This window comes from Salvia hispanica, chromosome 6 (genome assembly GCF_023119035.1).
Source record: "Salvia hispanica cultivar TCC Black 2014 chromosome 6, UniMelb_Shisp_WGS_1.0, whole genome shotgun sequence".
NCBI classification, from domain to species: domain Eukaryota; kingdom Viridiplantae; phylum Streptophyta; class Magnoliopsida; order Lamiales; family Lamiaceae; genus Salvia; species Salvia hispanica.
Genome location: NC_062970.1, coordinates 1983533 through 1995794, shown reverse-complemented (window position 1 = coordinate 1995794; position 12262 = coordinate 1983533). Strand labels below are relative to the sequence as shown.

Sequence of the window (12262 nt, the reverse complement as noted above, 5' to 3'; positions counted from 1 at the left end):
TATATATATATATATTGAATAAAGGGGATTCTTGTATCAAAAGTGATTGGTTCATTATATAAATATATTATAGTAGTACATATCTTGAACATACTACAATTTTATCATGACTCGCACCCATGTTTTCCACATTTTCCATGTGCTAAAAAAGTGCTAAGTTTCAAGATGGATATTTATTTTGTTACATGCATGTAGACAAGGGAGATAAAATTAGTACAAATAAGTTATTGAATGTTGACGGTGATGTATTTAGAAAATAAAACTCGTGGGGTCGGTAATAGGAGATGCACGATTCTCGCTGAGCATTTGGGAAACAAGAAAGGGGATCGGTCCTGCAGAGATAGAGAGAGCTTTGAATTCTACTACATTTTATTGCTTAAAAGACCCCAAAGTGTGGATTATTCTTTAATCAAAATAATTTAAGCTTAAATATAATTTGGTGAAGTCAAAAAAACATTGCTCTCTCACTCTATTTGGGCCGATGGCGGAGCTGCCATGGGTTGATGACAGACTGATAGGATTTTTCGACGGCAATCATGAGCTGGTGGTAGGGTCAGTCAATCTCTCGACCCCGTTAAATCCGTACCTCAAATGTTGATGTCTTATTTTGTTAAAAGAATGGATCCACTAACCTCTAGTGATGATTGAGGCAAATAGTTAAAAGAAAATGGAAAGTAGTGCAGAAGTTGAGAAGTTTGAATTTGTATGCACTAGTATTGAATTTACTCGAAAAAGGATTAATTTAGATAGTCTTAGGTAATAAAACGTAGAAAATTATAGTAGTGGTCATAGTAGTTGGAGAGAATCACAAAATTGTCACTAACTCTACCTACATAAATTACATGTTGAAAGTCCAACTTGCATGGGACAAAATGAATGACTTGCTTTCCAAGATGCTTCACTTAGGAGTTAGGATAGTTGAGAACAATGACGAAGTCGGACATTTCACGCTGGGGAAGCCCATGGGCCTCCTATATCTCCATGTAGCTCCGTCTCTGGTTCATAATGACATTAATACTAGTTTTATCAATCTTCTCAAACAGTCGGGCCGGACCACCAAAACATAAAATTATGGGTCGACCTAAGCCCACATTCCATACGGAAAATCCGCTTTCCTCCAAAAAATTCAGTTGGGCCTAACAACTAACACCTTCCCAAAATCTAGCCGGTCTTTCTTTTATGGATAAATAAACAGAACTTTTTAAAAGGCTGCGTCACAATGGACTCGAACTCAAAAACTTTAGCCTCGAGTATTAGCCACTAGGCCAAGTAAAGTTTGTATTTACATATTTTGGGAAGTGTTGAAGAGTAAATTTCCAAATTTGTGTTGAGAAAATGAAACATACAACTATTTAGTCTGCAGTTAGTCTTGATATGTATCAAGTCTCAACAAACAAAACTGGTAAACTCTGCAAAAGCAGTTTTAGCTTTGGATCTTCTTCCCAATGGCTAGTCTTTCGGCTTCCTCCACCTCCTCTGCTTTCTTTTTCTGTACGAATCGGCTTGGGTTGCTTCTGTCCACTGCAATTTCTCTGGTAAATCAATGCAAACATGTTGCTGCACCAGCAAACCACTCTAGCTAACCGAGACGAATACTGTTCGCATAATTAAAAAGGCGCAAATCGCGGTCCCTGCATAAAGGCAACATCGCAGAACTGATTGCCTCGTCCTGGAGCTCAGAAAGCCAAAGTAGTGCAGCAAAGTGGCCTCTAGAATGGATTCGCCATCGAGAAAGAACACCTGATACAATGGAAACATTTTAACTACAGTTATACGAGTCACCAGTGCATCATCAAGCAAAGAAACACAGGAAAAAATATTCCAAAATCAGTTCCTAATGGTTGTATGACCTACCGGTAGGCTGTTCAGTAGAGCAAGAACCATAGAGACATGGAAGGAACACGTCAGAAATCTCTCCAACAGATCTGGAAGGTACGCGATGAAATACATTGACAGTCGAGGCTGATATGATGTCAAATGAACTGAATGTGCCATTGCGGTGAGATCACCAACAAAGACAAAAGTCTGGAGGCAGCCTTTCTCTCCACTATTGGATTGCTGGTTTTCCGAAACTAAACTTCTTCCATGGTTGAGGCATTCCAATCTAGAATATGTAATCTCGACCCATCCTAAACCTGGCAGTTGCACCGGCATCAAGCACGATTCATCCTGTTTCCAGACGATTTCAAGTGAAAAGTATATTATTGCCAATAGATTTGAAGAATTTCAGGATGAAGACACACTACCTCTGAGCAAAGGCATCCGCTTTTATTGCTCGAAGCTTGCACGGGATCATGCGCACATTTCTTAAGCTTGATAACGTCCTTAGCATTCAAACAATGAATCGTTTCTACACTTTCCTGATTATTGGTTTTGTTGCCACCATCGCCATATTCGCTCATATCGGGACATGTTATTGGTGCGAAGGCAAAAAGTTCATTTGGACAATATGTTTCATACCTTGTGAATGGAACATGAATGCTCTTTTCAATCAAGGAATGCGGAATACAATAACTCTTTTGCAAGTTTCCCATTCCACTAGATTGACCAAACGAAAGTGGGGGAGTCTGCTCGGTCAAAACAGTAAGTTTCTGCTTCCATTCGTCAGCAGTATAGACACGAAACTCATCCAAAGAATGTATAACATCATATGGTGAAAGATAACCCGACAATGGTGACGTAGAATGCACATCTAATACCTGTGAAAAAGCAGTTCTCGGATTAGCTATGAGGCATCCAAAACAATTGGCAAACTCATTTCACAATAATATGCTTGTTTTTAGTACCATGGGGCTTTCACCGTGGATGTAGAGTGGACTTAAGACGAAGGGAAGAAGGAACAAAGCCAATGTGCAAACTCCACAAAACTGCAGAAGATACAGTTAATTAGGCTCAGCATCAGGGAATGCAAACTACAACTACACAGAGATTATCTACTACTAGCAGATAAAAAGGACATGTGAACTTACTGCCGCATTGTGCCAAATACCAGCACAATAGATACGGAGAGAAGCCACTCCAGGTAATAGCTGCAATGATGAGTCATTAAAAGCCACCAAAGCTCCCGGAAATACAAGAGCACAGAAGATTGCAATATACTCCATCTGCACACCTTCACTGCACCAGCAAGGAATTGAATGTACAATAACCATAGTGAGATACATTCTCTAACCAAAAGAGCTTTTCAATTCTATCAGTATTCACAACCGTATTGTATATTCAGCTCCATATGATACAAAAGAATGATATTCTCCTAGTATTGATAGCACATGCAACTGGATACTAACAGAGGCGTCACAAATAGAGAAGTGTAATTTGCCTTACAATATTGTAAGGCATCAATGAGTGTCAAGTGGCAGAGGGAAATTCTTAACCTTGCGGCTGCAAGAGCATGGCCAAACTCATGCACCAGTACGCACAAGAAAGAAGATAAGCACACGAAGCCCATACTGGAAGGTGACATGTGCATGCCAGCAGTCTGCATAAAGAGTAAGTAAAATCTGAAGGATCAACCAAGAAGCTCAAGTATTACACAGAAAGAAGGCAACTCTACAAAATATAAGGGAGGGATTTATGAGCTAGCCAATAATGATCTTCAACATCAACAAAATGACAAAATAGCCACCCAAAACACTGAGTGTCAATAAATTGCCCCAAATGACAATCTAATTAATTAGGAATTGGGATGCACAATATGATCAATATCCGTTCAAGAGGGGAGCAAATTGCAAATTCCATAAACAAACTAGACCCATCATGCATGCTCCATGTCAGTTGAAATTGTAGGATTAGTCACATAAGAATCCAAAATTCCATTTCAAGCAAATATAATTATATAAATGGTCAAAGCAACAGAATTCCCTTTTCAGATAAAACTAGCATCCTGTTGCTTGTAGATGAATCATCATCATCCAGGTACAATAGAAGTATCATCAACAACATATTCTGAAGGAAGACGTAACACTAACCAAAAAAGAAAGGCTGAATGAGGAGTCGCGAGACCGCGCTATTCCAGCATACGTAAGAGTTGCTTTTGCCATTTCACAGAGAATAATCTTGCAGAAAGAGAAAAGAAGACACAATAACACATGTAAGAGAGCAAGCTTAATTGTTTCAAAGAAGAAAAGAGGGGTTGCAAATGCTGAAAAAGTCACTAACTACTGTAGCTCCAATGAGAGCAGCCAAGCTAAACCCAATCCCAATGGAAAACCAAATCCTCAAGATCCTGCATAGAGCCACAGGATAAACTACTGCTCCATCAAACCAAAAATTCAGAATCATCAGAGATAAAAAAAAAGGCACAAACCTAGCGTGCCTGCGACCCAAACGAAACAACAGCTCATTGAATGCGATGCACTTGAAATCACAATACCTACACAATTCGATGATTAAATTACATCATCCTATGCAGAAACCAACAGCTCAATTTCCGAATTCCAAGCAAAATACGAATTAATTACGCGATACCAGCAGGAAACGGTATGAGCGAAATGCCTAGCAGGGCGGCGCAAAGGCAGAAGCGTCTGATCGCCCCGCCGTCTTCCTCCTCGCCTACCATCCATCATCCGCGGCGGAGCCTATTGCTGCATTTCTTCTGCAGAAATTGTTAGCGTTGTCAACTGTTAGCTTCAATTGCATCCAAAATCAGTAGAAAAATGTAGCAAGTAAAAAAGGAAACGCTGCAACAGTAAGTTACTACATGTGTTTGAATTGTAGCGCTTCGTTTCGAAGAGTGAGCTTCAATTCGCCGGCGATTTTTCCGGTTGTTTGTGTCGCAGTGAAAGGGAGAGAGTGGTGAAGAAGGATCAAGTGACGTCGTTTTGAGCAGGTTTCAGTTATGGCTATTAACTAAGGAGATTTAATTGGCACCATTTAATTTTTGTTAATTACTCCTTATTACCACCTTTATATTTTAAAATTTTCAAGTCAAATTCAATATTTCAAATTTTAGCTATTCACTTTAATTCAAAATTTTATAGTAATATTTTTCAGTTTAAGTATATTTATCTATGTTTTGATATTTGTAAATAAAAATAAATAATACAGTAATATTAAAAACTAAATTCTAGAATTACATAATTAAATTATTGAAAGTAGTATAAATCAAAACATTGATCCAAGATAATAATCTTACAAGGGTACACAAAAAATGTGAAAATTATTATTGCCGCAATTAAATTTCGATTTTGATAATAATAATTTTTTTTGTGGAGAAATTAGGATTTTTGAAAAAAATTCAAGCTTTCACATGACATTTTAGCATCATACTTATACCATTTGTAATTATTTTTTCTATTTTTATAGTGCTAATATGATAGTATGAAAATAAAATATGTAGTGAGATTGGATTGAAGATTATACACCTATTAGATTAAGGATTATGTTGATAGATAATAACAAAACTAATATTTTATTAAATAAATTAAATTAGAATAAAACGACGTAGTCCTATAAATACCGTGTCAGACCTCGCCTTCACCAAAACTAGGGTTTTACATCGTCGGCGCATCGTCTCCAAAACTCTAGATTTTCCGCAGAGAGAGAAGAGGGACAGAAGATGGGTCACTCCAACATCTGGAATTCGCACCCCAAGAACTACGGCCCTGGCTCACGCACTTGGTTCGTTCAATTTCGCTTCTCTTTTTCTAATTTCGATTTTACCCAATCGCTAACCCTAGTATTGTGATGCAGCCGGGTTTGCGGAAACCCCCATGGAATCATTCGCAAGTACGGTCTCATGTGTTGCAGGCAGTGCTTCCGCAGCAACGCCAAGGAGATTGGCTTCATCAAGGTCGATTCTTTACCGTATTTCCCCCTTTTTGGTTTATGATTAAATTTCTGATTAATTGTTGAACCTTTTTATTTGTTGTTAGATCTATTGATATTGTATTGTATGTATCCCCTGTCTTGTGGTTTATTAGTCCGGAGATTTTGATTGGATTATTGATTTTGGTTTGATGATAATCTAGTGTTGGAGCTGTTAATACGTTTGGGGATTTTGATTTGAATGTTTTGTTTTATATTTGGGGGATTAAATACTGAGCATTTTTATGTACATGATTTCTAATTAACTTCTGATCAAATCCATATATACATGTGCCTGAAACTTGTTTGATATTGATTTCCATTGCTAATTGTTTTGATATTGATTTTCATTGCTATTTGTTTGATATTGAATTTCATTGCTATTTGTTGGCCTCAAAATGGATACTTTTTCAATGCTGTTCTTTTCGTGATACTTCTGTTTTGTATTTCGCGAGATTTGGATGTGTAATTGCTCAGGTTTATGGTACATATACATGGATAATAGTAGTATGTTTTGAAAACTCTAGTTTAAGCTGGTGTTTGTCTACAACTCTTTTGGTGGTATGAATTCTATTGATCTCTACGAACAAATATGTTGCTGTTACAACTATGTTACATAGTTCAGCTAATAAATCAACTTCGTTTGATTCCAATTGTGCTGTTTCTCAATATCGTTGTCTTCTCCTTTTGCAGTACCGTTAATGCTTGGACATTGAGGTCTTGAAGCGAGGGCATGGAAACTGAATGGATTTTTAAAATTTTGTTTTAGCTGTTGAATTTCTTTCAGACATTATGTTGCTATGTTAACTTTGTTACTTATCACTTTTGATAATTGATAGTACTACTTTCAGTCTTTGTTATCTTATCTTCATCGTCTTGTTTATAATGCTTTATATTCCTTCAATTGATTCAATTATGATTTTTTTTTGGTACCCTCTATTATGATTCTGTCTTTTGATAGAATTTCCAATGATAAAATTACAAGTTAAATATATTGTGATAGAATTGATAAATAGTCTTGAACAAAAGTGTTAAAAAATATTGTGATAGAATTTTAAAAAACTAAGATTATTGGTCATAAGTTGAAAAATTAGAATGAAAAAATTGCTTATTAAACAAACATATCAATAAATACAATGAATCTGGAGATTACCATTCATGTTGATCTCCCCTGAAAATGCTTATTTTCATGGTTCTTGGGAATAAAATTATTCAGAAACTGTTACAGGTCAAATAATGAATAAATATTTACGATAAGCTCAGACAATACATCAATGGTGTAACAAAACTGATGTACGTAAAAAAATCTGAGATGCAACTGATTCATATGCTTTACTTGACTAATGTGAATGTCGCTGTTCTCATTCTGATCTCCGTTCGCTGATGCAAGGTTCCTCCCAGGACTTTGAACCCGAAAACGTCCCAACAGGCATCCGCACCAGTTTACTCAAGATACACTAATAGCCCCAAGATATGATGTTCCTGCGAGTGCAAGGGCTCTCACAACGCAAGCCACAAATCTGGGCTAGGCCTTTAATTTCTGTTCTACGGGCATCAAAACTTCATTTACACCTTCAATCTCGAGAAAAAAGTACAACCACCACCATCGACCCAACTGCCAAGAAAGAGCAAACGAATAGAGTTGGAGAATCGAACCATTCTTGAGGACACAGACAAAGCTAAGGATCTTGATAACGGATAAACTTTGATGCCAAGCCATGTTAACATCAATGGAAAGAATTTGTTTCCATCTCTCTCCTATGAGATAATATCATATAAAATGAAATTGAAGTTTGAATATATCTTTTACCTGCACAGACTTCTATTGTCATGGAACAGCAATGCCTTGGCAGACTCAAGAGCATCTCTTTTTATGCGAATGTGCCTTTTGCCTTTCCCTTCGTGTATAGCAAGAATGTTGATCTGTAAAATAAGCCACAGCCTCCATTCCGATGAACTTCTCAATAGCTTGCTGGTTCCTTATTTGTGCTAATCTGAATAAGGGAAATCTTCTGATATAAGAATAAATCAATGGAATACCCGTAAAGATGACAAGAAGAAAACATCTAAGTAACTACTAATGCAGTTTATTACCCCATTAAATATTAAAAATGAGTTGAACTATCATACTTAACCATGAACTCAAAACAGTTGGAGTACTTAGGAAAGTTGAACGAAATTTTGATGTCTTAGAAGCTAGATTATGTTTTGCTGAACTTTTCTTGTAAGATGGAATATGTAAGTTCTATGGGGAAGCTTGAAGAAGTTTTGTTAACCATACGTAAAAAAGCTCTGATTTCCCTTAAAAATAAAAATGAACTGAATCTTCTCAATGCTAACAAAACTGCAAGGTTCGGATCATGGGAAATAATGTAAAGAAAAGTAAGACTATTTAACCATGCTCTCGCCCAAGCAGTAAGGCTCGAGGTGAAAAATGCTGATGACTAATTGGAATTCTGATGAAACCTCCCAGTCATATATCACATTCATGAAAATGGAAAAATACTTTCACAAGCAGCTCAAAATCCTCCAACTCTACAAGTACTAACAACTTTACCAAAAATACCAATCCTTATTTCAAACATATATCTCTAGTAAATATTGAGTTCAGCTGTGTTGTCCATATTTTATTTTGCTAGCATCCCGGTCCCAATCGAATCAGATTCATTAATTTCTCCACCAAAGAATTACGAAGGGAAGTTTTGACATTTTCCAGATGCGAATATGTTAGTGAAAAATTTATCAAGTACTACCTACTTCTTTCCATTAAAGAATAACTTTATATACTCATACACATCATCTCCATACCATAATTTAGTACTAACTCTCAAGAATCTCCATCTCCAAGTAAAACATATTCAGGATCCTATAGAAGTCTATTGAGCACCGGGTGCTTTACGATTATTTTTCCTATAATGAGAAGCATAGATAACGTAAGCAAGAATATAAACTTACTTGGCTGTATTGAAGGTGCTGTCTGTTAAGGCATGCCTTGCGTGACAAACAAAGTTCATCTTCTATTCATGTCCAACGTTTCTGGGTTTTCTTCTAGGGCCATCTCATTCCTCCACATGTTAGCTTCTTCCTTCCGCCCTTGTCTGTATAAACCATAGGTAATTATTTCATAAGTCCATCTATTTGGTTTATATCCTTTTTCGCGCAGCCGATGGACTAATCTACTAGCAGAGTTGCTTCCCTTCCTGATAAATTTTTTTAACATCATATTATAGGTGTAGAGATCAGTTTCGAAGCACTGCTCGATTAGTGTTTCGATGTCCTCCTCCAAATAATATCCTCCAATACTATCAGAAAATATGCCAACCAGGTGACCCAGCATCCAACTTGTATTTGTGAGCTTTTTTGTCTCACTTAAAGAAACCCAAGCCTCATATAATGACCTACTTTTCAAAGCATGAAGCAAAAATACATTGCCGATAAAGGATGAAACTTGACGACCAATTCTCGTCATATCATCAAGAAGATCTATAGCATCACTATAATTCCCCAAATAGCAGTTCATCTTGATAAGTTCCTCATAACATTGGAGAGATGGAGTCATACTGGCTTTATACATATGAACCAACAACTCTGAAGCATAGTCCACATGTTTAAGTCTACAAAGACCAACAATCATGGCATTCCACAATTTTCTCCTTTGCCATTGAACGGATAATTGGCAGAACAGAAACAAAGCATTGGGTAATTTTTCGTTTTTCAAACAACACTGCAATAATCTGATGCTACCTCTAAAATTCAGTTGAAGATCATATTTTTGCATCTCCTCATATATTTTCAGAGCCAGGTCAGGCCTATCTGCATGTGCAGCCCCATCAATGAAGTTCGCGTAAGTGACAGAGGGGTCACAAAGTCCACTAGCCAGCTGCGTTTCAAGAAATTGAAAGAATCGAGTGTCTGGGTTATCCATTTTTAATAGGCTCTTAATGACTCGGATATACAATTTCCGGGTTGCGCGATAATGGCTTTCTTGCATCTCAATGAGTAACCTAGCCGCTATATCTCCTCTATCTGACCTCGAAAATCCCTCAATCATGCTATGGTAACCAAACCTCCGAGATGACTGACCTAATCCGGTAAGCATGTCGTGTAACACATATCCTTCTTCAACTTTATTAGCCCTACAATAAGCTGATATGAACTTGTCGTATGAAAACGTTCTGGGCACGAGTTTTTGTTTCAAGAGGAACGTAACCAACTCCTTCACCTTATCAAGCTTCCCGTCTCTGCAGAGGGCATCAGCAACGATGGACAAGGTCCTCTCACCAGGGAAATAACCCTGCTCCAAGGAGTTTTGCAACACACTATATGATTCGGTGACATTACCTTCCCCCAACAGAGAAAATATTAGATAATTATAAGCCATGCGATTGACAGAGAGGCCAATCTGCTCCTTTGAGTTATACAACCCCATTGCAACGTCCACCATTCCTACTTTACATAGAAAGCATAAGACACCATTCATTGTGACATCATTAGGTACCACCCCCCTTTTGGTCATCTCCACCAACAAATCATACACATCTTCAAGCCTATCCTCCTTCAAAAGCCTATAAATCAGTATATTGAAATGAAAAACATCCGGTACATAATCATCAACCGCACGCTTATCCTTGAAAAACTGCAATGCATCATCCATCTTCCCAACCTTAACAAGCTCGCTGATCCACGCACCATACACATGCCCCATCACATTAATTCCCATCATTTTGAACTCCTCCATCAACACAAAAGCCCTCTCAAACTCCCTGTTCCTACACAATGCAGATAGAAAGGCAGACAACGCATACCGATTCAATTTCACCTTATCATCTGCCTTCATCACACCGCGCAGATACTCCTCCGCCTGATCCAACTGATTCTGCTTACAGTAATTCTTCACCATAACCGTATGCGTGGAGCTGTCCACACACCCCCGTTTCTTGATCTCCAACACCAAACTCTCCACAAAATCATAATGACCTCCATCAACGAGGGCATTCAGCAGCACATTATACCCCACACGATCCAAATCATGCCCCAAAAACCGCATCTTACCAAACACAGCCAACGCAGTCTCACACCGCCCCGCTAACGAATAACCAATCACCAATATAGTATGATACAATTGCTTACCATTATGCGGATACTTCTCATATCCCTGCAAAAAATCCAGCATCAAATTCGTCAGCTTCGCCTTCGAAATAACTCGGAAAATGGAGCAGAACGTCGCTCTCGTGTGGAAGAAACCCGGCTGCCGCCCCGCCCAATCGAAGAACTTCAAGCAGGAGAGGACATCCTTGGTGTTGTATCTCAAAACGTCGAGGACTAATTCCTCCGAGAGGCGGAGGTTGAAGCGGGAGAGGTCGGCGTCCTCCGCGTGTAGGGCTTCCAAGATGCGATCGTAAAGGGGGATTTTTCGGGACATGAACCATTCTCTGAAGTAATGGGCGAGGTCGGATTGCTGCGGCTCCGCGACGGATCGATTCGTGCTGGAAAATGAGGGAATCGGAATAGGAGGCTCCGCGGCGGAGGATAGAGCCGCCGCCGTGGCTGGGGCGGGTGAGGGAGGAGGGTGAATTAGGGATCTGGATTGCCTTGGGATTCTGAGCTTCAGCATCACTGTTAAATTAATCGAGCAATTAGAGGTGAAATTGACGGGGTAGTGAAATTGGGGGAGGGAGGGAATTGGTGATAAGCTTTGCCGCGTCGGAGAATGACGGCGGCGGCGGATTTTGTAGGGGTAAACGGAGAAGAAGTGTGGAGGTTTAAGGAGAAACGTTGTTATCTTTTCCTCCTTTTCTTTTTTTCCCTAATTTTATGATTTCCTTCTTTTATTTTAATTCAACAGATTAGTAAATTGCCATTTAAATTTATTGTCTACATATATTTACATCACATAATATAAAGATTCAATAAGATTATTAAAAATTTTCATATTCATTTTAGATGGGAATATTGCACCAATGTAATTTATTTTAGTTAATTTATTTAGAAAAACAAAGTTTTATAAACCCAAGATAGGAAGAAATACCCCATTGTAAAATCATAATGGTGGCATAAAAATGTAGTAGTACAAAATTATAGTTTTAATTTTAATGTGTAATAAAAATATACTAGTGGTATACCATATAAAAGCAAATGGCCCAGAATAAGGCCACCGTGAATTACAATTAGCTAAGGCCCAAACCTCCATCAGGAGAGACTTTCATAAGAGTACTAAGTTCTAAGAGTAGAATTGGACACACGATAAACGATGGATTCAGTATACGAAACTCTTGAGATTGAACATAGCGAAAGAGATTTTTTCGGCGGCATATGAAGACTGAGACAATGCAACGGTCGTTGGCAGCAATAAATAGTTAATGAAGAATGAAAGTGAGTCAAAATATATATTCGAATGATGGAATTTGATGGAATTTTCCGACCCTCATCGATTGACAATGGGGGCCGTCAGTACCCA

The 12262-nt window shown here is 38.1% G+C and overlaps 3 protein-coding genes across 8 annotated transcripts; 1 reads left to right on the top strand and 2 right to left on the bottom strand.

Moving 5' to 3' along the window:
* Window positions 1–1225: 1225 nt before the first annotated feature.
* On the bottom strand, window positions 1226–4835 carry LOC125192486 (membrane-bound transcription factor site-2 protease homolog). Of its 6 annotated transcripts, none has more exons than XM_048090075.1 (11): window positions 4700–4835; window positions 4461–4594; window positions 4307–4372; window positions 4159–4225; window positions 3969–4055; window positions 3375–3478; window positions 2970–3117; window positions 2787–2867; window positions 2247–2699; window positions 1855–2169; window positions 1226–1740 (listed from the first exon to the last, which is right to left on the bottom strand). In XM_048090075.1, exons 2-11 carry the CDS (start codon window positions 4556–4558, stop codon window positions 1576–1578), a joined length of 1584 nt encoding a protein of 527 aa, XP_047946032.1. In that variant the 5' UTR covers window positions 4559–4594; window positions 4700–4835; the 3' UTR covers window positions 1226–1575. The 6 variants fall into 6 exon arrangements, with proteins under 6 accessions (XP_047946032.1, XP_047946031.1, XP_047946033.1 ...); XM_048090074.1 differs by having other exon boundaries at window positions 4468–4594; XM_048090076.1 differs by having other exon boundaries at window positions 4468–4583; window positions 4700–4809.
* Window positions 4836–5459: 624 nt separating this feature from the next.
* LOC125193965 (40S ribosomal protein S29) lies at window positions 5460–6670 on the top strand. Its single transcript, XM_048091936.1, has 3 exons — window positions 5460–5619; window positions 5692–5791; window positions 6499–6670. The coding sequence occupies exons 1-3, from the start codon at window positions 5558–5560 to the stop codon at window positions 6505–6507; spliced, it is 171 nt and encodes a 56-aa protein (XP_047947893.1). The 5' UTR covers window positions 5460–5557; the 3' UTR covers window positions 6508–6670.
* A 296-nt stretch (window positions 6671–6966) lies between these two features.
* LOC125193964 (pentatricopeptide repeat-containing protein At1g71210, mitochondrial) lies at window positions 6967–11588 on the bottom strand. The gene is made up of 3 exons (XM_048091935.1): window positions 8761–11588; window positions 7616–7799; window positions 6967–7420 (listed from the first exon to the last, which is right to left on the bottom strand). The coding sequence occupies exon 1, from the start codon at window positions 11417–11419 to the stop codon at window positions 8816–8818; it is 2604 nt and encodes an 867-aa protein (XP_047947892.1). The 5' UTR covers window positions 11420–11588; the 3' UTR covers window positions 6967–7420; window positions 7616–7799; window positions 8761–8815.
* Between the last annotated feature and the right edge of the window lie 674 nt (window positions 11589–12262).

Coding starts and splice junctions, on each gene's coding strand:
- LOC125192486 (XM_048090075.1), bottom strand. CDS start 4,558: ATGGTAGGCGAGGAGGAAGACGGCGGGGCGATCAGACGCTTCTGCCTT. Junction 4,226..4,306: donor TTGGGTCGCAGGCACGCTAG/GTTTGTGCCTTT, acceptor GGCTCTATGCAG/GATCTTGAGGATTTGGTTTT. Junction 4,056..4,158: donor CTCTCATTGGAGCTACAGTA/GTTAGTGACTTT, acceptor TCTTTCTGCAAG/ATTATTCTCTGTGAAATGGC.
- LOC125193964 (XM_048091935.1), bottom strand. CDS start 11,419: ATGCTGAAGCTCAGAATCCCAAGGCAATCCAGATCCCTAATTCACCCT.
- LOC125193965 (XM_048091936.1), top strand. CDS start 5,558: ATGGGTCACTCCAACATCTGGAATTCGCACCCCAAGAACTACGGCCCT. Junction 5,620..5,691: donor GGCCCTGGCTCACGCACTTG/GTTCGTTCAATT, acceptor ATTGTGATGCAG/CCGGGTTTGCGGAAACCCCC.